General features: G+C 39.9%; 1 protein-coding gene across 4 annotated transcripts; it reads right to left on the bottom strand.

Annotated features, from left to right (window-relative positions):
* Positions 1 to 63: 63 nt before the first annotated feature.
* Positions 64 to 24645, bottom strand: rgs17 (regulator of G protein signaling 17). Of its 4 annotated transcripts, none has more exons than XM_031308456.2 (6): positions 24460 to 24645; positions 19289 to 19654; positions 12608 to 12738; positions 9474 to 9548; positions 9136 to 9367; positions 64 to 8569 (listed from the first exon to the last, which is right to left on the bottom strand). In XM_031308456.2, the coding sequence occupies exons 2-6, from the start codon at positions 19289 to 19291 to the stop codon at positions 8381 to 8383; spliced, it is 630 nt and encodes a 209-aa protein (XP_031164316.1). In that variant the 5' UTR covers positions 19292 to 19654; positions 24460 to 24645; the 3' UTR covers positions 64 to 8380. The 4 variants fall into 4 exon arrangements, with proteins under 4 accessions (XP_031164316.1, XP_031164323.1, XP_031164332.1 ...); XM_031308463.2 differs by having other exon boundaries at positions 19289 to 19591; positions 24460 to 24625; XM_031308472.2 differs by lacking the exon at positions 19289 to 19654 and having other exon boundaries at positions 24460 to 24625.
* Positions 24646 to 26088: the final 1443 nt, after the last annotated feature.

The following is a 26088-nucleotide window of genomic DNA, read 5'->3' as shown; positions in this document are numbered from 1 at the left end:
ACAGTGGTATCTGCTGGTTATCTCCCACACCTCCAGTCAAAGAAAGACACAGACACATTTGGAAAAAATCTATTTAGTATTTATTGTAAGTTTGTTACATTTAAATTCATTTCTCTAGCAGCACTATTTAAATACACATATTCAAGGGCAGTTACCATAGATTGGAGTTTTCTCTTAATGCAAGATGTCATTGTGTAAACACAGATAGAGACTGAATCAGATCAAAATGTACCACAACTGAACACGCGACGGTGACTAATGTGTAAAGTTAAAGGCTGATGAACAACATTTTGTGTCTTTTGAGATAAAAGAAAAAAACAATGACTGAAATAAACCTGCTGTTAAACTAAATTAAGATAACAAAACAAATTAAAATATAGTAAATAGTGTGACAGTTACCATTTCAGTTGGATCTGATATGGTTGCTTGTAATCCACATCAGTCATGCTTCAAAATGTTCAGTGCCTGTTTACAAAGTTTTCAGGTCTGTTGGTTACATGTCATTGATTATATGTGGATGATTCAGAGGGATGACACAAAAACCCACGACAGCAACGTGAAAAGACAAATAGCAAAATGTGTTTTGTGAGGAACATTTTATATTCTAACAATTCCTTTGACCCCTTTACATTGAAACAAAAGGTAGATTATAATTTTGGCACATTTTATCCAGCAAAGCCGTATTATTGTACTTCCTGGGACAGTTACATTGACCAGTGTGTCAGGCAAATTCAACCTTATAGCTACATTTTTTTTTTTAAAGAATAGTTTGACATTTGGGAAATACAATTATTCACTTTACTTTCAGAGTTAGATTAGAAGACATGAACAGCAGCCGGTTAGCTTAGCAACATTTTTCTTGGGCCTTTATGGAAGCATCTGACACAAAATCCCCCATAAAAAAAGTAATTGTTGTTTTTACACTTTGTTTTTGTACGCATTAAACAAAGGAGGTACAATTAGTGATCTGTATAGGTGGAAAGAGCCAGGATAGCAGTTTCATCCATTTAGCTAGCTAGTCCTAGCTAAGCTAAACTAAGCTAACCGTCTGCTGACTGTAGTTTCATAGTTAGCGCACATCAATATAGAGAGTGGTATTGACCTTCTCATCTAACTCTTGGCAAGAAACTTGTATTTTACAATTCTACAATTGTACACAGCTACTGTAAAATTTGTTAACCAAGTTAAGTCTTAAGAAAGAAAAAAATCCATATTTTCTAAACTAGTCTTGGGTGTAAATATTTCTTTAGTCTTGATTCTACTGTCCTTGGTGAAAATTACAGTCACATCTGTAGTGTACTATCATGCAGAGAATTGGCAACATCAACATAATGAAATGTTTCTCACAATGTACAAATTCCTTAATGCTCAGTTAAATTTGTGCCAGATGTCTTAAAGTACAGATTCACATCCCTAGAAGACAAGGCTGGATGAGACTAGCCCCTTCTGTGATATTCTACAACAGAGGATAGATGTTTTATCAAGGTTGGACAAATAAGATAGGAACATCTTTTTTATGTAATGCTACAGTTAAGGGATTCCTGCATCTCAGGGTGCTTTAGACAGCGACTGCTGATCAAGGATCAATGATCAGTTTCCTTTGAAAAAAACTTTAAAAAAACAGTCATGATGAAAACCAATCAGATCCTTGATCACAACCCTGAAGGTTAGGGACACAGATGTTTGAGGAAGTTGCACAATCTATTGAACTTGTGAGCTTTCTGGCTTCTGTTTGAAGCTGCACTGTTTCTCATTTTCTCATCTCAACATTTTAAATCTGAAACACTGAGGTCATATTTGCTTTGTGTGGCAAGGTAATAAATAATACATTTCACTCCACACTACCTTGCTGACCATTAGTGAGCACAATGATAAGATTTAACCTGCCTTGATGTAAATAATAATAAAACAGACAGGATCTCAGTCATAATCAAACTTTGTCAAGCAAATAGAAGTTCAAGTTCAAGTTCAAATAGAAAAAAAGTTGAGCTCAACTGACAAAACGTGTTGATTAAAAAGCCCCCTGCACTAGCATTGTCCTGGTAAAATTACTCTGCAAGTCATGCATGTGGAAATAATCAACCAGTCTATATTTGTTAATACAAAGAGGGTCACTTAATCATTCTGGCAATTCATGAGACACTCGAAACAAGAATTAAGAACCCATAACTGTCAATATTATTAATGAAACATACTAGAAGAAAGATATGAACCTCTCAAAAGAGTTTGTGATATTTTTAATTGTCTGCATACTGCAGTACTTAAATACATACTCATACAGTATCGTTTATAGCAAATAACTGAATTATTTCATTTATTTAGCAAAAAGCATGCAAATAGAAAAAATGTCACTTCTTTTAATCGCATAAAGTGACAGTAAAATTATTTTTATTTTCACCTGTGGATCATCTTTCGCCGACTGTGATCTATCTACAAAGGCATGACAAAAAACAAGAGGCTTAGGCATCTAAATCAATAAAGAGAAAAGTGATTGCCTAAAACTGTTGAAAACCAACTTCAACCAGGTACCTGCACGAATATAATCTCTTTCCTTAAGTAGCACAAACACCTCTGGAAGAGGTACAAAACAGACAATATGAGGGTGTCAGTAGGAGGAACAAACATCAGTGTTATATTTGTTGTAAAATGGGACCATCTCTGCTCTGTTGTATCTGTAATGTTACAGAGAGTGGGAGAGAGAGAGAGAGAGAGAGAGAGAGAGAGAGAGAGAGAGAGAGAGAGAGAGAGAGATCTTGAGGTCTGTTGTGAAGCATAAAGAGGCACCAAATTCAACTGAGGGAACACACAAAGCAGGTTGAGTTTCAAACCAACATCAGTCGATAAACCTGTCTTTCTTTAGCCAGGATGCATTGTAAGGAATTGTGGATGAAAAATCTATACAACATCAACCCTCTTATTCTCATTTCTATCTCGGTTCAGGAGCAACATTTTCTGTACAAAGAGTTATAAATAAATTATTAAAACTCAAATCAACCCTTTACTCAAAGCTAAAAGTGTCTCTCAAACGCTGAGTGAATGGTCTTGTAAGTAATGTATTATTGACTTTTCTTACATCTTGCATTGGTGGAGTGTTAAAAAAAACAGAAAGCCTACTTCTGCTGATGTGTTTCACATCAACGCTACTGTATTAGCACAGTGATAGTCTGACTGGATGTGGCTACATAAAGAACAATAAGTTGAAGAATAGAAAAATAAGCTCCTGTTGTTTGCTGACGACATGGTGCTGCACACATTTGATTACAAATTCACACTAACAGCTGTGCAGTGTCCACTGACAAACAAAAAGATAATCATGCTAAAATGTTAATTATTTCATGGCAAGTGGAATTCTTTTATTTTATTAATGGATTACTGGTTATAAAATGTGACTTACATATGGACAGTGCACATGCTCCAACTCAGTTCTTCAAAGTGAGACTATGCAACTTGATGATGAAATAACACAGCCTGACTCTTCCAAAAGAAAGGTTATTTAATAAGCAGTAAAACACACTTTTGCTCAATTTTATATACTCAAAGATTTTGGCGTTGCAGCCTTACTTTGGTCTGGTGTAACAACTAGCTTGTGGTGGTTAATGCTAGCAAACTTACACACCCCTTTAATTGACATTACTGAGTCAGTTTGCTGACTTTATGACTTGACTCTACTTCTGCTACTTTTACACAATGTTATATCATTTGCCCTTATCCCTTAACTGTCACCGGTGGCAATTATGGCCTTTGTTTAGCAAAAGTTGCATAGTCTTGCTTTAAAAATGACCAAATGGTACAGTGAAAAATGACAAGGACAAGTCCTGGGTGGCCCGAATACCTTATTTCACTCACAGGCTAGGGCTGGATAACAATATTTGTCACAGAAAGTCATGATGTGGTTTCTCCTTAAATACATAAACTTTTCCCCCTCAGTTAGGCACTGCACTGGTTCAGCTACTAGTGTTGTAGTCTGAGTAATGACAGTCAGTCGCTTAACTGTCAGTTGAGTTCCAGTCGTCTATATCATCTTACCAAGACTCCAGCAAACAGCCACATAATGTCAGACAACACATTTATTTGTTTTCAGCAAGGTTTCTTTTTTTTATCATCACAAAGGCATATACTATTTTCTCTGTATATTACTTGCTATATATATATATATATATATATATATATATATATATATATATATATATATATATATATATATATATATATAGATAGATAGATAGATATATATAGATATATAAGTATATTTATATAGAAACAAAAATAAGCGTACATTTTTGCTGACTTAGATTGAAGAATATCAGCAAAGGGCATTGTAAACCATGGTCCATCTAAAACAGGTGAAAGGTGCGGTAGTTCGCACTTTCCCAACTCACCCACAGTAACAGATTTGCATAGGCAAAAATGGGATTAGCCCTTAGACAGTAGATTCCTGAATTCTTTATAGAGATGCAAAATCTAGTTCAGCTCAACACAATTAAAAACAAACATACATACAAACAAAAAGAATAATGTCGACTAGGCCAAGCTCTCTTTAACCCCTCTGGTCATATACTGTACATAGTCATTTTTCTGTGCACATTTTTGTTTACAGTGTTAGGCTTCAAGTAGATCTAAAAAACAACTTGTACATTAACAACTAGATGTGAAATAAATTAACCAACATGAGAGGTAGTGAAAAGCCTACGGAGACGTTTGTTGTTGTTTTTCTATACAAAGGAAAAAAATAAAACGTATCAGTAAGGCCAAAGCTTCGCAAACCTCCTCCACCAGATCTGGACACAGCTCTCAACCTTTTCACGTCACATTTCAAAAACCCACTCACTTGGAACCCATGGGAATTTAAACACAAAAAAAAATCTAAACTCAGCGATGACACATCACTTTACATCATCATCATTGCTTGTAAAATCTACATTTGAAATGCAGTCATTAAAAATAAACAACTGTGTACTTTTCCCCCACTGTGTAAGAGTCACAATAAATTAATAGGAAAGGACGTAAGCAGAAAACGTGGGTTTCTGCTGTGTCTGTCCTCCTTGTAAAACACTGTTACCTGGGATTCTGCTGTGTCTGTCCTCCCTGTAAACCCTGTAAAGTGCTAATAGGGTTAGCACTGGGCAGAGACCGGCTGGTTTCTCTGCTCACACTGGGGATAGTTAGCTCCCCACGGTTACAAGTATTTAATAAGGTACACACATCTCACAATTTATAAATGTAAACTTGGTTTAATTGCACCATGATTTCATTATCTGGTTCTTGGTGAAACATTCTCATTTGAATTACTGTATAGAATCAGCAACAAGGAAACAGCTGTACTGAGCAGAAGAGGGACTTGTTTGCAAGAGAGCTTTATGAGTGACAGGCATTCTTCTACTCAGTCAAAAAATTACAAAGTTGTCCAAATACGTCTAAAATGATTCTTGGAAATGAAAACTGCTCAAGGAGTAAGTGTGACAACTGATCCTTCAGTATCAGAATTGGTTAATTATTCTTATGCGCATGCATGCACGGCTCTTCAATACAGCAGCTAAACAATATCAAATCAAGTCGTTATGGGTATTAATGTAGTCTGCATGTAAGTATTGTATTGGCAAGTTAAATATAGTATATTTTCAAGAAGGAACATTGCAAAAAACATTCAAAATCTTCTTGACTTTACAGTGTCAGTGTTATCAATTTATAACCAACACTTTTACTACAGAAAGCTTTTGTGGTAATATGATAGCTTGGTTTTGATGTGACAGCTACATCTAGTTAGCATTTTTAACACTGTAAGTGAAAATAAGTCTGGAGGAAAACTCAAAATACCATGACTCCATGGACTCGTTTTCCATTTAGGCTCGAGCAGAGGACCTGCATTTAATTAAATTATTATCAATAAAATTATCTGTTGCCTTATCTAGTCACCTAGTAAAACTTGCAAATGCTAACTAGAGTCAGTTTCTTGATTAATCCAACAGTGGCATTACAATGTTTTGAGTATTCTAAAAGGTGTCGTGGTTACTAACTTCTGTCAACTTCTGGTTTAAAACCAACCTAACATAATAGTACACAGCTTCATTCTATAATCACTAACAACATCCAATTGCACTTCAATAGTCTGCTAGACATCCTGCACCGTCTACTCTTAAATTTAATCTAGATCAAACTTGGCACGTGAACTTCAGGTAGTTACTGTAAAGGAGGTGGCAACATGGATGCCTACATTTATCAGTAAGGAGTGGCACTGTTTCATTGACACTTTAAGGTCAGCTATCCATCATGTTACACAATGAATGGACTTGGAGGCCCAGTTAATTAAACAGAATAGCATATACTGCACTCATGCACTTTCTACTGCACATCCACAGGCCAAAGTTCAAATGTTCACATCATCAAAAAACAAAAGCTTTATATACTAAAAACATTAATGGGACATTTGGCAAGACCCCCTTACAGTTTTTTTTGTTATCAAAATGTTTCTGTTAAGTGTGTAATTGTACCATACACACACATAGCCATTATCATTGCATGCTGTCAAAGTCAGATTAGAAAAACAAACCAGAGTATGTTAGTGCTGGCAGTGGGATGGGGGATTAGCATGGCTAGCACAAGCATGATGACTGCTTGCCTACAGCATGCTGAAACCTATTTAGCCTTGTTGAGAAGGCTAGCTTGTAGCATGACTACACAAACTCTCTTCGCAAGCCTGGTACGGTAGCAGGTTAGCATTATTATACCAACCCTCTTCACTAGCTCTGGTAAAAAATTAGTGTCTTAAATAGGCAGTAGCTAACTGAAGGACTACCATACGCTCTCCCAACTCCATCTGCTGGAGAAACAGACATGCACCAGAATGGCCGACAGCCTGGTGACAAGTCAAATCTGATATCTCTTCACAGCATCTTTGACATCATGTTTGGCACCCGTGTCACGTATCTGCAGCGTGATACTGGACGTCCAACTCCAGCGACTTGTCATGTTACCTACAGCATCTAAAACTAAAGCCTTACAGACAAAGGCCATTAGATCTGTGCCTGCTGCATCTCCCTACGTTCTCCAAGTAGAATCAGTTTTCCATAATGCTCAAATCATGGTAAAACGCTAAAAAGGTAAACCCTTGTTTTCTGCGCAACAATTTTAAAATGTAGAGTTGTCGTAGGTTTGTTTGTATTTTATCCAGCTGTGTTTTTTCCCCCCACATTGGGCACCTGTGCTTGTCAGGCTGTGATGGTCTGAGTTGGAGGGAGGGGGAGGGAAAAAATATGGGAGGTAGGGATCGTTGGACAAACTGTGGTTGCTTTCCAGAAAAACTCCAGCAGCGCTTGTGCTGCCTTTTTCTTACATGTAAAGGCATTGTGATTTCTCAGTGGAGAGATTTTTTGTCTAAAGTTCATGAGTAATAATAATACATGTAGCTGCCCAACCACAATTCTAGCCCTTACTTCTCCCAGTTAAACAATCCCAAAGAAGGAAAGTGCTTGGACGGACAGATGGATGGATGGACAGGTGGATGGATGGATGGGTATGTGCTGTTGCCTTTGCTGCAGAAGCCATCATGTCTCCTCAATAAAAAACTGCAGTAAGCTATAAATTGGCAAAGTGTCCTTTTTCCCTTCACTGAATATAGACATCCAGACAGAGAGACAGGTCCACTGTCTTAATACATCTCAATATTCAAAAACGGTTGCAGTCCGCGGCTTACATCGTCAAGCTACTGTAAAGAGAGAGAGTCACATGCAGAGCCAGTGCTTCTACTGGTTAAATGGGCAGAGACGCCCCAACTCCCACCAACAACTAGGTGTCATGTTTGGACAGTAAATTAAAATTAAAAACACAATTTTACACATCTGCGGAATGGGACAGAATTAGAAAAACAAAACAACATGAACGAATGAGTAAGAGAGAGAGAGAGAATATTAAAGTGAAGGTAGAAAGCATGAGGTCTAAATATTACAGTACAGGAACAGTTGGCTTGTCCACTTTCTGCTCTCCTCTTTCTGGCCCCACCGCCTGAGAGTCCTTGTCCACAGTTACCAGCAGCTGGACATCAGGTTGGCCATTTCAACTGACTTCAGCTGACAAGTGGGTTGGCCAGTCAACCTTAACAAACAGCACAAATTGCTAGCAAAACAATCACTGGCCAGCATTAATGGTCTTAAATTGACCAATAACCAACCAGCAAAGGCCGACCTGGCTCCAGTGGAGAACTGGATATAAATTGCTTAAAAAATATAAATAAAAAAACAACCAGCTATCTTGGATGTCATTCAGTCTTTTCAATCAAAAAAGATGGAGAGATTTTCCAAACCCGACTTCTGGCACCATAGTAGTATTTGAAGTTTAAGTAGTAGTCTCGTTGGCGTACGATGGCGATGAGGGACTGTGGTGGAGTCTAGGTGTCGAGGCAGGTGAGCCTCCTGTTGGCCAGGAAGTCTCTGTAAACGGAGGAGTTGAGGAAACGGGGGAAGGAGTCGCGATGCATCAGGTTGTAGATCTGGAACTGGGCCTCCTCGTACATCAGGTTGCTGGGCTCCGCCAGGTTCTGGTTTATTCCTTCTCTGACCCGCGAGTCCAGACTCACCTGGGATGTGGAAAACAAATTTGATTTATAAACCATGGTATTTTTTTAAGTGATCCGTAGAGTACCAGTGGCTTCTTAAAGACGTGACAGGCTGTCCACTATTTGGCTTCTTAACAAGAGCCTTTAGCCATGCTAGCACCTTTGTAATGCTGTACTTAAGCACAGTGGTGCTTTAAGCTAAATGCTAACGTTAGCATGGTGACATCTCAAAATGACAATGCTAAGATGCTGATCAACAGGTATAATGTTTATTACCATGTTCCCCATCTTAGTATAGCGTGTTAGCATGCTAATATTTACCTTTAGGTAACATTTATTTGACACTACATGCATCAAGTACAACTGACTATTTTAAGTTTTAGTCATAAACCAAAGTGTTGGGCAATATGAAAATGTGACCTGATGATGGGGCTACATGGAAAGTCATTAGGATTTATCATCTGGGGACTATGAAAAAATATATTTCAGTCTGGACCAAAGTGGTGGACTGACCATCCCTAGAGCCATGCTGTTAACATGGCAGTGGTGGCTCACTTCTGCTGATTCAACACAAATACAGCCGGTACCTCTTTGGGTGATAATATGGACACGTAGTCTTCGTATATGATCCTGGACTTCTCCTCCACCACTAAGGGGTCAGTCTCCTTTTTCAGCTCTTCACAGGCCATCCAGAAAAGCAGGTTGTCCTCGCTGTACTCAGAGCGCAGGAACTCCCGGAAGACCTCCCGGCCCTCCCGCGAGCGCAGCATCATCTCAAAGCTCCGGGCCCACAACAGCGCCTCGTCTAAACTGGGCTGTCTACAGTCGGACATAAACAAATGAAGACATTCATGTGTGTGAGATTGACACACACAATCATACTGACACAAACATGCAAGACCGGAGGGATGATGGCTAGACTTACTGTTCTTCTGCAGCTTCAATACTGTCCATCTTGGTGCAGGTCTGTCGTTCACTCCTCTCCATCCTGTCTTCATTCCTTGATTGGAGACAAGAAATTGATTATACTCGCCAAAACAAATGTCTGGACATGTTTCTGGCATGTTAAATGGATATATTTTAGTTATCATTAGATTAAGTTGTAGATGGAGATTCTTTATGTTAATTATTATTGTCCACTTTTAGCTGCTGTACATATTTGACAATGTTGTTGTCTTTATTTACCTACTGTAGAATTAAGGCTGCAACGATACATTGATTGTGAAAAATGTATAAATTCCAAAGATACAAAATGATTTTTCTCCATGCATGCAAATCAGCATTCACCATCCTTAGTTACCACCCAAGAAAAAAACTCTACACTGTATACAAACAACCAAATTTCTCCTCTCACTAGGGATGTCCAGAGCCAATCAACAAGATCAGTATCAGGGCTGATTTACTTTTTCTATTGTTCACCTATCGGCGATCTTGAGTAACCACGATTGGACGATATGAAAATAGAAACGATCATCCAACCCTACCGTCATAGTAATCTGAATATGTTTGGATTTTGGATTTATTGGTCAGACAAAACAAGCAATTGGAAGACGTCACCTTGGGCTTTAGGAAATTGTGATTTTTACAATTTTCTGACATTCTATAGACCAAATGATGATCAATCGATTGAAAAAGAAAATAATGGGCAGATAAATCAATAATGTAAGCAACTGTTAGATGCAGCTCTAACTCAGTTCATCTCTTCCAGCTATCAATCACACTAGGAAGCATTGGTGTAAGCTTCAAAATCCATTCAACAATAAAGCTACAGTGCATTTTTTTATGTAAACACTTAATACACACGGTAGCCTCTCTGTCTGTCGTAACTCAGTCACACATGCTAAGTTCACAATGCAACACACACTGAGCGGTCTATTTTTGTCCCACCACGGAGGATCTTTCCTTCCTCTTGCTGTCTCTTGTCAAAGTCCCCATTGTGTGGCAGTAATGGGCTAAGCTAGCCACAGCCCCCGGGCGCCCTTACAATACAGCTAAATATACAGGCTGTTCTTCACAGCTGTTTTGCATGTGATGTGTGGATGGAAATAGAAGGCACCCCAAGTAGATAAGGAACCTTGTGTGAGGGCGGATGAGGAGCGGTTATAAAGTAGAGAAAAAAAGAGAGAAAAAGGATGGATGAAAAACTAAATGTAACAGTATGCCGTGACCATTAACACTCGTACACCGTCCCCATAAAACTTCACCACGGCGGCAGACGAGATCTCCTGTGACACACAGACTCTCACACAGATCTCTTGACTCGGCATGATAGAAAAAAAAAAAACAGAGAGCATTCAGTGATTTAACTCACACAAACTTGTACTGAAAACGGCATATTATCCCCCCCAGCCTTGACGCTAAAATAAATAAACATATAGGGTGCTGAAGACATATTTCCAGGCTCATTGTGGATATCTGACACCAGCATTTGATTGAGAAACACACAGCGGAGTCACAGAGCACTTACTATGGGCCCAGTCCACAAGCTGCCACCACTTCAGATGAAGTGGTGTGAAAAAAGCAGCACATTCACCATTCACTGCCTGAAAACAATGTTTCATTCACTCCTCTCTCCTGGCAAGAGTGCAGCCACAGTGAAGCAGCAATAGGAGATACACAGCAGTTACTGGTTTTTTTGCCTTGCTTAGGGGCATTTGGTGCAGTAAAGTTTGCAATCTGTAAGTATTAGGACACTGAAACATTTTTTTGTTGTGTTGGCTGTGTACTCTTTTCTCTCGTATTCAAAAATGCAAGGCAGGAATTAAAGCTGCAACTATAATGATTATTTTCATTATCAATTAAAAAATAAAATCTACTGTACACTCCTATAATTACCTTTCAAACACACCTTTACCACAGACAAGCTGACCGTGCAGGAGCTGTTTGCTATATTTAACTGCCAAAAACCTGTTTCCTGCAAAATCTGCATGACCATTTAAACCTGCAGGCCTTGAATCCAACAGTGGAATACAAAGAATAAAGTTAATCTTCTGGATTCAAGTGACACAGATCATCTCAGTAGGTTTTCACCACTATATAATTTTGTATTATTTGCGTAAACATTGTAAGAACTTATGTTGTGTTTTGTTCAAAGAACTCCCACACATTTTGTGACTTTTTCCTTATGTGAACCAAGGGTCTATAGAGAAAGCCTTTGAGGCAAATTTGTGATTTTGGCCTATATAATTAAAATTGACTTAACTTTAACATCTGGCTTCATAATTGTTTAACTCTAAAAACTGTTAAAACAAGGGTTGGTTTGTAGAAAGGTGTACTGGCTCCCAGACCTCCTTGCACTGGATCAGGCACCAGTGCTGTGTGTCGGTATAAAGACTATTTTTTCAGTTAAATTTCTAGGGAACTCAACATAAGCACAACATCACAGATTAGGCAACAGGACCAACTGTTTGTTGTTTCAGGCACAGGGGGTATTTTTCCTAATAACTAAAATGCTAAAATTCTGTGTTTTTTTTAAAGAAATTGTGACCATGAATGCATAAATCTCTGTCCAACTGTCCAATAACACAATGCTTAAAGGTGCTGTATAGCGGCAATCTCTATTTATATGATTTTATGATTAAATATGTTTAATTCAGATATTGCTTTGGCCGAGTGTTTACATTTATACTTACGTTACTGCTTCTAAGCATCAATTCTTTTTAAAAGGCAGCTTTATTGCCAACTCCAGTTAATTCATCACAAGCAACTTTGCCAATTCATCTCAAATTAAAAAAATGTTACTGGCTGCTAAACAAATGGCTGAAAGTCACCAGATGACGTCATGCCACATAGTTGCTTCAGCTTGCAAGCCTTCTTTTTTGTAAAGCTCTTCATAAAGTGGCTGTGCAAACAGCAAACTTATTTTATAAATGATTATTTTTAAACAATATATTCATTATAGTGGATTTAAGTACAGTGTTCTTATCCTGAGCCAGTGAGCCACAGTCTAACCATATGATGGAAAAGAGATAAACACAAACTGGGTGATATTAGATTCTGCAGACACAGACTTGGTATAGTATATATAGTAGACTTCAGTATAGTATTGTATTTTCTTACCAGAGACACTTGCAGCAGCCGCACCAGCAGAGGCAGCAGGTGTTGGGTCGGGGCTGTCCAGGGGCCTGGGGTGTGGCCTCGATGTGCGCCGCCTGCCTTTTTCTCATCTCCACTCCACTCACACTCCGGGGCTTCGCAATGGATACACACAGAAAAAAAACAACAACAAAACACTGTTAAATACCCTTCAAAATAATAATCACAGAGAGTGCAGTTTCAAATTTGGTCCCCATGTTTTACTTTTGGTTCACTAGCAATATAATAGCAATATTATGCTATGACTTATAAGAAGGGAAAAAACAAATGAAACTGTATGTGTGTGTGTGTGTGTGTGTGTGTGTGTGTGTGTGTGTGAGAGAGAGAGATGAAGCGAGAGAGAGCACCCAAGCAGAACAGAAAGGATTCCCTTCCTTGTACGGTACGAGGATTTCTGGCATTGAGCCAAGTCTTTCACACTGGCTTTGACAGACACTACACATACATTTTAAAAGGTGCAGACACAGACAGAGCCTACACATCACACACACAGACAGACACACACATGTGTGCATCAAATACATATATTCATGCACACACTTACAGTATATTAACCTGTTGTTGCCTCAGAATGTGCAACATCCTTTGCACAGGCAGGAGACGAGGATAGGTAAGGACATACCATAAAAACCTAAATAATGTGGTTTTATATAGTGACCCTGTAGTAACACTGAATGTCCTGCTGTTGTCTGATGATTTCATCCCATTGCAGACACACAGTGTTGTGGTTACTGTTGATACTTTGATGTTTCTGATATTTTCTCTTTAATGTATGAAACATGTAAAGGCCCTGACACACCAGCCAGAAGGGCCGACCGTCGGCAGAAAAGCCAGTCGGACTGATCAGTCGGGTCCCGAGGTCCAAAAAAATGCCTCAGAACACACTGAGGCGACGCCGACTTGAGCGTACGCTCTGCGCGTGCGCGAAACGTAATACGTCTCCATAGCAGCAGGCGGTGCTGCTCTGTATTGTTTCCATTAACAGTCTGATTATTTACCAGAAAATGAAGACCGGCAGCTGATTGGACAAACGCGTCACATGGTTCTTTTTTCTCCGGAAATTCACAGACAAACTGTCATGGCGGCTCGTTCAGAATACGATCTCATATTGTACTAAAATAGTTCACCGAAACGTGTTTCTGAAAACATTTTAAGCGAGAAATAGGCCGTGCAGTTGCTGAATCTGTCTTCATTTCAGATTGACAAAGGTCAGTTTAAAAGATTTTCGTCAGATTTTGAGCGGCTCATCCACTCCCCATTTCCGGGTGAGTCCCGACTGCCCTGTCCCCGACTGAACATGTCGGGTCGGTCCAAATGAATGCCGACGGCTCCTCGGACGGCCGACGGCACGGGACACATGAAACAGACTCGAGTCACAGACCTCGCCAGATGGCCCGACGCCCGATTATCGGGCTGGTGTGTCTTCTCTATAATGAAAATGGACCCAATAGAGTTCAAGTACCTCTGGGTCTTATGGTTCAAGGACACTGAGACACTCAGGAGGGTAAAGTTTAAAAAGCCTTTAGTTTTTGGGGTCTTGTTCGCACGTTAGGGGACATTGGAGTGGGACAAAGAGAGCTGAGCCGGAAAGCAAAGCTCTCGATCTACCGGTACATTTTCGTTCCTACCCTCACCTATGGTCATGAAGGCTGGGTCATGACTGAAAGAACTAGATTGCGGATACAAGCGGCCAAAATAGGTTTTCTCAGGAGGGTGGCTGGCGTCTCCCTTAGAGATGAGGGTGAGAAGCTCAGTCATCTGTGAGGAACTCTGAGTAGAGCAGCTGTTCCTTTACATTGAAAGTAGCCAGCTGAGGTGGTTTGGGCACCTCCCTAGGGAGGTGTTCCAGGCATGTCCAGCTGGGAGAAGGCCTCTGGGTAGACCCAGGACTAGGTGGAGAGATTATATCTCCACATTGACTTAGAAACACCTCAGGATCCCACAGTCAGAGCTGGTTAATGTGGCTCGGGAAAGGGGAGTTTAGAGTCTCCTGCTGGAGCCACTGCGGCCAGCGACCCGACCCTAGATAAGTGGTTGAATATGGATGGACGGATGGATGTAATGAAAATGTATAGTTTGTGGTAACACTTTGATCAACAGTCACAGCATGGCTGTGTGGCTCTACTTAGGCACAGCGCCTCTAAATGCTAACGTAAAATGTGCTAACATTCTACACAATGACAAGGCTAACATGCTGCTGCTTAGCAGGTATTATTCACCCTTTAGTTTAGCATGCTAGCATGCTAACATTTGCTAATTAAACCCAAAGTAAAGCTGTGGCTAATTTAATTTTCCAGGTGTTTGGTCATAAACCAAAGTACTGGACAAATTGGCGTGATGATGGTGGCAGATAAAAAGTTAAGGGATCACCAAAGTTATTACAATTTATCCTGAGGAGAACATAAATGTCTGCACCAGATTACATGACAATCCATCCAATAACTGTTAGGACATTTCACTCAAAGTCATTCATGATGGCCCCAGATTAAAAGTCAGGGAATCACTAAAGTCATTTTAATGAGTGTCCAAATGACAACATGTCATGCCCATCCATTCAGAGGCCATGGAAATGTCTTCAATTTGCTGGTTTTGTCTGACTAACAGTCTAAAACCGCAAGATAATCAACTTACTGTCATATGACCAGGGAATGTTTGGCACTGAAATTACTAATTAATTATCAAAATAGTTGCTGAGTAATTGTAGTTAACTTATGCTATTTTTGTATCTTCCTCCATGCGGAAGATATAAACACTTGGCTGGCTTTTTATGAGCTATATAGGCCGAGAAAACCTTTATCCTGCTATAACTATAACAGCTCGCTTACAGATAGTCCAACAGCCAAAATCTATACCAGGATACACTATGAAGATCAGCGAAGAAGAGAATGTCAGAACAAATTCAAACAGATAGAGGAGATAATAATGAACACAGACTTCACTTGATAATTTGGGGCATATAAGCTTAGTTTCACCAACGGGTGTGGTGTGAAAAATGCACTAATTAATTGCAGTCTTATTGTCTGCAATTAATGAAAGAGAAGTCTTACCTGCAAAGTCATGGTTCAAATTAAACTCCTCATAAAACACTTAAATATCCAAATAAATAAAAAAGAGCGCCCCAGTACCAACAGAGGAACCTTCTTTCTGGTTCCCTCTACTGCATACATACATGCGATTTACTACAGTGATGTTACAGTACATGGAAGGTAAGGCTGAGACGACCTGCCCGATATGCAAATGTTGTCGCCTGACCAGTGGAGTGGCCATCAGTTATTCAGCGACCAGGCAGTATCCGTGGAAAAACAGGCTGCTAAATGCAAACGACAGCGAGGCATCGGCTTTGTTTAAACCCAGGGAAAGAGGCCGCATTGACAGAACATGCAAATATGGAGTGAAAAAAACAAATACATCCAGATGAGAGGGAAACAGAGAGCTACACGATCTGACATAAATGCAGTGGTTTTATAAATTATTCAGATGACATCCCCCTCATTTTTCCATATTTTTTATTAATTTAGACATAATTTCAAATTGCTTGAGGAGGCAAAATTTTCAACTACCAAAACAACTACTGTCATATCAGCCAAAAACAATCCAATGTATTCATCCAATCACCCAGCTCTACTTTGAAACCTCCACTTTGCTTCACCATCACGTCATTAGCCAAGGGATAGTAAGTACACACCAGCCCCCAGAAAGTGCTCCGGGCTTTGAAGAAAATTGTACATAGCGGCCAAACAGTGGAATTGCAACTCCAGGCCCATCACATGATACCCTTTGGCCCAAAAAGAATTTTTCTCATAGACTTACATAGCAAAAGAGACATCTGTAAATCAGTGGATATGGAAGTTTATTTTTTTAGGGTCACAACCCCAGCGAAATAAATCATTTCATTATCAGAATTGTATCCATTCGGTCCGATACCATTTGTAAAGTCTAGAAGGGCTGCACGATTAAATCATTTTATCCCCATTCAAGTTAGCAGAAGTAGCCGGCTCTAGTGTGTCTGCTCTATGGGTCACACAGTGCAGAAGCAGTGCCGATCAACCTGGTAATTTTTGGCTCCATGATGGCTTCATGTGCCACCGAACAACTCTCAAAGGAATGAACTGGGCTCCGCCTGGAATGCTGTATCCAGGTCTTATTATACATCCATGGTACACGCAGGCTAAAAATCCTGTTGTATTGTTTAGCATACATCATGGCAATGCACACTGCTGTTGTGCTGCTGTGGGCTAACAGAATTGTTGCAAGATGTGACGGACAAAAATTAGACCAACCTAGCCTAGAACCCACCCATTTGTCATGAAAGTAGCCCTATTTTTTATTTACAGCTAGAAGAGGGAGTTGTAGAGGGACCAATTTATTGGAATATAGCCTAGGTTTTAGTATGTATGTTTCTTTCTTCTGGAAAATGCACAAAGAACATTAATCTTAAAACAACGAGAGATGTAATGTACCAGGTTTTTTAACAAATTGCCATTTTCTGCCCGCAGTCCCTGGGCAGGTACTGTAGGTACCGCCTGTAGGGGGAAACCGCCCAAATGGTACAAAAAGTAGGGCACATACTGTAGCCCAAAACTATTTTTACCTGCCCAATTCAATAAAAAGGAGCCTTATTGGGTGGAAAATCCACCCGATTTGACTACACTGCGTGCACTAGTCACATATGTGGTCACTGAAGGAAGCTAGGTGGAACATTCATTCATACTCCTGGCCAATGAGCATTACAGAACTGAGAAAAAGAGTTATTCACAAAAGAGGTTTATTTAGCAATATCTTTGCAACCACGCGTGTGAGTCGATCGGGCTTTTGTGGAAGTTTTATTATTGGTTTGCTGCTATTCTATCCAAACCTGACTCGTCTGATGTTATACCCGGAAAACACTGTTTGTGTCCTTTCAAAGAGGAAAATGAAAGTCTCCCTATCAAAAGAACATAAAGGACCTGCTGGTATTATATTTTCTTCTTTTTATGAGAAACTAGCCTAACATTATAAGCAGCAGCATATACAGCTGTAATATATCCTTAACGATATGTACAACACCACCTATTTGCTGAGTGTTGTGAGTGACGGGTGTAAAGGCCCGGACACACAGAGCCGATAATCGGCCGTTGGACAGTCTGGCGAGGTCGGTGACTCGAGTCTGTTCGGTGTGTTCTGTGCCGACGTCTGTCTGAGGGGCCGTCGGCCTTCTTTTTGACCGATTTGACATGTATAATCGGCGGGGCGGGCACTGCCGGCAGTCGGACTCAAATGACCCATCTGATTGGTAGAGTGCTAACCCGGAAACGGGGAGCGGAATGAGCGTGACTAGAGTCTCTCAAAATCTGACAAAAATCTACTATCTACAAAAATCTAAACTAACCTTTGTCGATCTGAAATGAAGACAGATTCAGCAACTGCATGGTCTATTTCTCGCTTAAAATGTTTTCAGAAACACGTTTCGGTGAACTATTTCAGTACAATATGAGATCGTATTCTGAACAAGGCGCCATGACAGTCTGTCTTTGAATTTCCGGAAAAATAAGACCCACGTGACGCGTTCGTCCAATCAGCTGCCGGTTTTCATTTTTGGGCGACAATACAGATTAGCGCCGCCTGCTGTTATGGAGACGTATTACGTCTCGTCTCTTTGGTGTGTTCTGAGGCACTTTTTTGACCAACTCGGGGAGACTGATCAGTCCAACTGCCTTTTCTGCTTTTTTTTGTTTATTATTGAGTACAAATTAATAAAAGCTCCACACCTGGTGTATTTATTTAATAAGGTATTATTTACTAACCGTTATCGAGGTAAATGTGACAATAGTGACATTAATTTCAGGCATCCAGCCCTACTATATACTTGAGCAAGTCTTACTCCACTGAGAAAAACTGAGCCATGTGGTTGAAAGCTCTTGAAAAAGCTACTTATTGGACCTAAGTTATTCAAGAGTGAATTTGAACTTGGGAGAGGCACTTTTCCCCCATTTTTAACTAGCAGTAACATGATATTAAACAGACAATTGACTACAGTAAGTGGGATACAAATATCCACTGTGCTTCTTTCTTTCTTTTTTTTTTGTAACTGAGTGGAAAAGAAAAAAAAAAAAAACAATAATATAATCGCTTCTTTAACAGTGAATATGAATGAACAGTTTATTCCAATTTTTAAACACATTTTAAGATCAGTCTTCTTACTTTAAATAAGTGCAACATCAATGAGCAACAGGTTTGTAAAAATAGTCACCCTTTGTTGCAAAGCTGATTTGGGGAGGCCGACTATCATCATACAGGATCTAATAAGTTGGGCTATATAGGGAGCGTAAAAGCTCTGGGCTGGAATAACAACACTATAGGAATGTTGTTTGTTCTGCAGAAACCTTGAACCTCCAAAACACATCACAAACTGATCAGGTTTAAATGAACGCATATTTTTACTTTGATGGTTCAGCTGCATGTTGGAGATACTTCACAGCTTATTGAGGAAAACATAAACCAAGTCTTTATCAAAGGTTTTTCTTTATCTTGATCGGAAACATTTAAACACAAAAGGGTGATGATTACTTCCCTCTCAAACGACTCTTATTCAAACAACGTAAACTTGAAGATACAACGTCTCAACACTAAAGCATCGCAATCATACTGGACAGAAGTCAAACTTACCATGAATTAGTGAGTTCCTAAAAACAGGCCAGACAGAGCAGTCATGGTGTGAGGTAATAGGTTGCTGGACGATAGCAGGCTGGTTCACGGAGTGACTGACTGATGGACTGTCTGGGCGTCTGTTTGGCAAACGGACCGGCTGCTTGGCTCGCTGGAGAGGAGGTTTTTTTCAGCAGAAGAGAGGTTATTGGTCTCACCATCCCTGACTGACGGACACAGAAAGGGACACGAGAGCTGAGGTGAAATGTAACTACTTCCTCTCTTTGTTTCCTTATTTCCCCTTAATGTTGCCTCCTAGGCTTCCTTGGATGTTGGTGAAAGGATCATTTATGGACTTGAGAGTACAGTGAAATGAAAGTACAGCATCTGAAAAACACACATGGCAAACAGTCAAAATCACAACAGAATCAGTTTATCCACCAAGTAGAATAAAGGTGCAGTAATTTATCTTCAACAACTTTTGGCCATTGGTTAATTGTTAAGTTATTTCTGCAGTGTTTCCTGCTTGTCAGAATGTGAGTTTTTTTTGTGCTTTTCTGTTTTATGTCATTGAAAACTAAATATCTTTGGTTCTTTATGTAAGATATTTTAAGACGTTTCCATATGCTCTAAAATATTTTTTAAACTAAATACATAATGGATTAATCTTAAAAATAATTTAGAGATTATAAATATTTGGAACCAATAATTTGTTGCAGCTCTATACTGTTTCTAAACTACCCAAAACATATCTTTGGCATTTCTTTACTGCAATTTCGTATTACTTATCATCAAGGTATCATGGTAGGTCAAGGTTCCAAGCGAGCTGAGCCGATACTAGAAGGTGGAGTTAAACACTGCAGACCACAGATTGGTCAGGGACTAAAGCGGGATTTATGGTTCTGTGGAGGCTCCAGCTGAGCTTTCGCTGTAGCCTACGTAAGTGTGTGTGTGTGTGTGTGTGTATGTGTGGGGGGGGGGGGGTAGAGCGAGTGAGAGTGACGGCGATTAGCTTCAGAGCGAGTACCGACTCTAGAGGCATAGTGAGACAAACAAAGTGTCTCCCCTGTGCTTTCTGACCACGGTCGGAAATCTGTAGGAAAATTAAAATCCTCTCATTGATTTCCAGGAAATGAGTAGGGGGAAATGCAACGCTACCAAGCCACGGCCGAGCGACGTGCATCACCGCTACATGTAGTTAAGGGTCCGTGTCTCCACATACCTACGTACGTAGCCACGCCGTAGATTTAACGCAGAAGCATAAATCACGCTTATCTTTCACTAGTGCGACACAAGACCATAGACAGTATATAAGAATGGACCAACAGATCCCGTTGCTCTGGATGGAGACCAGTGAAGGCCGTTAGAAGCACTTTTCCGGTGAGCGCTGAGCGTTACTGCGCAGCCTCCAACTGAGAGAGACGACGTAAATGTGCCGTGAGCAACGTGTCTGAAAGTTGTAAGTCTTCTGGTAGCTGTGCCAAGACAAATCTCAATCATTCCCAATCTTGCAGAGACGGAGAGTGTAGGTTTATGTAAGGAGATAACATAGGCACAGGCTAATTATTGCTAACTAAAATGCTAGTTAACATTAGTAATTACACTTAAACAGCTAATGTGAGACGAAACTGCCTGCATGCTTCTCCTGTACTATACGGTAATTCCTCTACTATGCGACAGTAAGTCGCGTGGTTATGACACAATCGTTAGCCTATTTTTACAAAAACGTCTGCTACGGAGCCATAACGTGAGGTACAAGGTAATGGAGCCTTTTATACATTGTCGTGTTTCTTTAGAAATAAACAATGGACAAATAGAGTCTTTAAACGCTTCAGATGTAAAGTTATTCTCTGTCAAAGTGGCGCCAAAATGAATGGCAGTCAATGGAATGCTAACGGGGGGGTGACCGCTTTGTAGCATTAAAATGGCGCCATAGAAGGTTCGCGGTCCGAGGAGAGGCTTACCCCCTTGCACGAGACATCCTACACAAACCCGCCATTTCTAAATAGCCAACTTACCATCAATAGTGACTGCAATTTTTTATTCACTCAAACCAGATTTTATTTTATTTTTTAAATGGCAGCCCGCAAAACTACGGCGTACACTACGGCTTACAATTGACAAAGTGCGCACATCATTGCCGATAAAAAGATCCAATGAGTGTCACGTTGAAGATGATGTCACAGCAGTTTCACGCAGCGTCGCTAGGGCGATCAGCTGAGTATCCCGCCTACACTGAGGGGGGTACTATCTGCAGTGGAAAGCAAAATAGAGAAACGCACCCGGTACCAAAAGTGAGTTGATACGGGTTGAGTCAAATCCTGCAATGGAAATGAGAGAGCCTAAAGGCGACAGAGCTTCCTGGGTCGCTCTCATGCTACATGTTTTCATAAAGGAATTACTGTTCAAACAACTTGCTTCCTCATAACAGCAGCATAAAAGTGTTCACATGTTGACCTCAACACTGGAGACTCTTTATGTTAACTATCACCAGTTTTTTGTAACTTAGACACTAAAATCAGCAAGTAAAAGACATTAAAGAACAACGGAAAAGGGAACAGATCATTTCTTAATTTAATATTAAACAATTGTTATTTTAAATGATATACAATACAAACTACACTAAATTATCTTATTAATATAGGTTCACAGCTTACTATGTTTCTGTGACACCTTACTTGGATTTCTTGTATTCTTTTCTTTAGTTCTTTTGCTAATTTTCTTTTAACCAAAAATGATGAGAAAATCCCTTATGATAGCTTTTCAATTGTGAATATGTGCTGCTTTTCTCTGATTTATATCCCGGTAAACTGAACATCTTTGGGTTTGGGACAAAACAATACATTTGAAGACATCAATGAACCGAAACAATAATCGGCTGATATGAAAGTAATATGTATGCAGTCCTAGACTGAACCAAAAAACTGTTAAGACAATTTCTGACTTACAGGGCTCAACAATAAGGATCGTCCGATGGCCCGGGTCCAGTAAAACGCCACGTCGGGCAAGTAAATATAACAACCCATTGGCCCGTATGGGCAAGTGGGTTGTGAAGTCATGACAATCAAATAAACAACAGCGCGACTACCGCAGTTTCTCCTCGGGCAGTGACAAACAGCGACGAAAGCCTCAACGTCTGATTTATATTGAAAATTATATTTATAGATGAAAATTCAGTGTCCATAACGCTATTTTCACGGTAATTACTGTTTATCAGACCGACAAGAACAAGAACCAACGTTAGCGAATGCTGCAGTCCCTCACTCACCGCTGCAGGAGGCGCTGTATTTCCTGACACGCTGTATTCTCGTTACTATTTAAAACGTTTATCAGGTTAGTGGGGATGCATAGCGCTCAAAAGCAACATGAAAAATGTTATTAATGTCCCCTCAGCATTTCGTTTTGTTGCTAAACTGTATGTAAAATGAGCGGTGACGTTATATTACCTCTTTCATGTAGCTAACGTTCTAAGGCACAGTCTATTTGCTGGAATTTCCCTTAGTGGTGGTTAGTTAGCAATTAGCCCACTGACGGCAACGTTATTGTTCATTTTGGCTGAATGTTTGGTAATGACAGTAGAAGTGGTCATAGTGAGTGAAAAGGTGATCTATGATGCACATTGCAAAAATGTATCTGGAATTGTGTATAGCCCTGTGTGATATCTGTCAAGCTGAATGGACTTGCACTAATAAAACCGATTTTTATTCTGGTCCAATGACTGAAATATAACTCTGTGAGAGAAAGGGCACACTATCCTAAGCTGAATAGAGTACTTTTAAGAAAGAATATTTGCAAATAAAGCAAACTGTTGCTAAAAAAGGCACAACACACTTGATGAGGGTACCTAAAGGAAAACCTATTAGATTTTATTTAATTTTTTTAAATAATAGCTTCCACTTAAGTATGAACTTTAACTCATTTACGACACTGTTCATGTACTGTTTAATACATTATAAATTAAGATTTACTATAACAACTTACTTCACATTTTGTCATTATTTGATAATCACTAATAAAAAAAACTATTTGTTTAGGGGGCAGTAAAAAAAGGACTACGGGCAAGTAGAATTAAAAAAAAAAAACGTAACGTTGAACCCTGACTTATAAACTATTAAATCATGTTATTGATGATCATAACACACATAAATGCAGCTCAGAGTCCACATCACATCATAACTATCTATCAAAGAAATAAGCACTGGCTCTAGCCATGTTAGCTCTATAAGAACAATCAGGCTATCACTCACTCATCAGGGATCATTAAAGTGTTGGTTAACTTTGCCTCTGTAAACACTACTAGTATTCAATGATTAATGAAGAATACATCTTCAAGTAAAAGATATCCACCTTACAAGCACATGACATAAATCTCAAATATGGTGATAAGACAGCTGGTATTGTGTGAAACATTTTGCTGAATGAGATGAATCAGGAAGTCTCTCAGGATGTAATGGCAACATAACATGAGCTCCTCTCACTCAAGACATCAAAAACTCCAGCAACACTAGTACTATAAAGAACAACTTTATTGTCAGACCAACGCGTTTGTGGCCTTCATCATCTGGGCCATCCTCCTCTGACTCAACAACACACCCATGGGAAACTGCAGTGTGGGTGCTCCCTCAGCTGTGCACGACATGAGCTCTTTCCAGGGACAGTAGAGGTTAAAATAAGTCTAGGCAGTGGCAATATGAACTTTAGAGTGAAGAAGGTGGATGCATGGAGTGAGCTGTCGCAGCACTGGATCTGTTGCATCTGCCTGAAGGCCTGTGCATATCTCTAGGTAACAAGTAGGCAGGCTCATCGGACCCTGCTTTCTCCCTCTGTGCACTAGCTGTGTTAGGCTAGCTGCTGGACTGGGTGTTTTGCATGGTTTCTCCTGCAGCCGACCGACATATCTGAGCCCAGCCGCTGCAGCTCCGACCAGCCGGGAGAGGAGATCCCCTCCCAGCTGACACCACGGAGTGACAACGCGATTAGAGAGAGTGCTGCACAGTGCTGACTGTCGTACCGACATTTTTTAGAAATCAAACGCCACCCACTTTCTACTTGCTAGCTTTAGCCGACAGCCTGAGATCCGCTATCTCTCAACAGCGAGAGGAGGAGGTGGCAGCTGAGCAGCAGCTAGCGCCGTGCTAGCGTCAGCTAGCCAGTCCGTGTGGAGCATTAGCGCAGAATAATCAGCATCTTACCCCTTTATGATGGTCTGTCAGTGTCCTAGGGCGATGGGTTTGAAAACGCGATGTCCCGATGCTTATTTAGCGACATCGTAAATGGGAATCCTGCGATGTAATGTCCATCGCCGCTGTTTTATGCCATCCGCCCCACTTCAGCACCGAACGCCGCCGAGCCCCTGGATGCACTGCGCAGGCGCGCTGCCACCGCCGCTCTGTGGCTGCAGTCGGTGAGAAGATGCACTGCTGAGGCTCCACATACGGTCTATAATGCACAGGTCACATCGCATCTCTGCTGCACAACAACTGCAAAACACAAGATACTCATTTTAAAACGTTGCTACATTGAGTTTATTCAATATCAAACATTTCCAAGGCACAAATCCTAAAATATAGTCTGAATGAGAGAAAGAGAATCACAATTGATATTAGAAGGTTACTATTCATAAAGAGGATGTATCCTCAGGTTATAAACCAGTTCATAACCAATTATAAAGAAAGCCTCTATAAACTCACAAACACAACCTCCTGTAGTGTTACATCAAAGTAATAGTCATTTCAGTAATGTTACTTCTATTTATTTTGTACAGCATTTTAGTGTGTGCACACCTTTGTCTAATTTTAGAATGTCGCTCCTCATATCCTCTTCAAATCATATAATGTTGTTGGCTATATTGCTATAGTGTGCATTTATAATGACCCTATCATATTGTATGGTATTGTACAGTATAACATTTATACAGTATAATGGTCATATAGTGCATTATATACAGTAGACATTTGTGGTAGTTATCTATGAGTTAGTGGATGTGTGTGTGTGTGTGTGTGTGTGTGTGTGTATGTGTGTGTGTGTGTGTGTGTGTATGTTTGTGTGAAATTAAGTATCTGTAGATCTTAGGCAATTTCAACGCTAAATCTCTTCTGTAGAAACAGTTGAAATAACTGGCCTGTGGATTAAATATCAAGTCAGCTGAACTTAGTTTGAGACTGTGCCTGTGTTTCGGGCAGAAAGATGTTAAAATGGGAAATAACGATTCTACAGAGACAGATAACAAAATCATCTGCACAGTAATCTGTTTAAAATTAATAATAATTTTGATCTGAGGTTAAGCAGCAAGGCCTGTAAATGCGTGTTGCATAGCTGCAGGAATTCATACTCTACAACTGAGACAGCTAAAGGTATATTTGAAACTAATACTACCAATTCCTGACATGCGAATTATTGATAATTTAAGTTGTGACTCCATACATCCATTCTTTAATTTGTTCATTTATCTCTGTATTCACAAGGTGAACTAGACCATAGTTTCCAGACATTATACTTTTCTGTAGCTTATACAGTTGAAGTCACATTTTTAAGAATACATCATTATTGCTGAGAACATTTGAATTATTCTATCTCAGTTTTTTTTTCATTTTTGTTTTGTTTCACTTAGTCACGGACATCTGCAGCGTGAGTCTCCTCTAGTGAGCCTCATATGTAGTAATGATTGTTCAAACTATTTTCCTACTGTTAACACAGGGGGGCACCAAAACTCTGCTCTCTCTCTCTCTCTCTCTCTCTCTCTCTCTCTCTCTCTCTCTCTCTCTCTCTCTCCCTCACACACACACACACACACACACACACACACACACATACACACGAAC

The sequence above is a fragment of the Sander lucioperca genome, chromosome 15 (genome assembly GCF_008315115.2).
Source record: "Sander lucioperca isolate FBNREF2018 chromosome 15, SLUC_FBN_1.2, whole genome shotgun sequence".
Classification (NCBI taxonomy): domain Eukaryota; kingdom Metazoa; phylum Chordata; class Actinopteri; order Perciformes; family Percidae; genus Sander; species Sander lucioperca.
This window is presented reverse-complemented; position numbering and strand designations above follow the sequence as displayed.

Excerpts from the sequence above, each read along its gene's own strand:
- rgs17 (XM_031308446.2), bottom strand. Across the intron at positions 9,549-12,607 it reads GGCTGCTGCAAGTGTCTCTG|GAATGAAGACAGGATGGAGA; the intron begins GTAAGAAAATAC and ends TCTCCAATCAAG. Across the intron at positions 9,368-9,473 it reads ATTGAAGCTGCAGAAGAACA|ACAGCCCAGTTTAGACGAGG; the intron begins GTAAGTCTAGCC and ends GTCCGACTGTAG.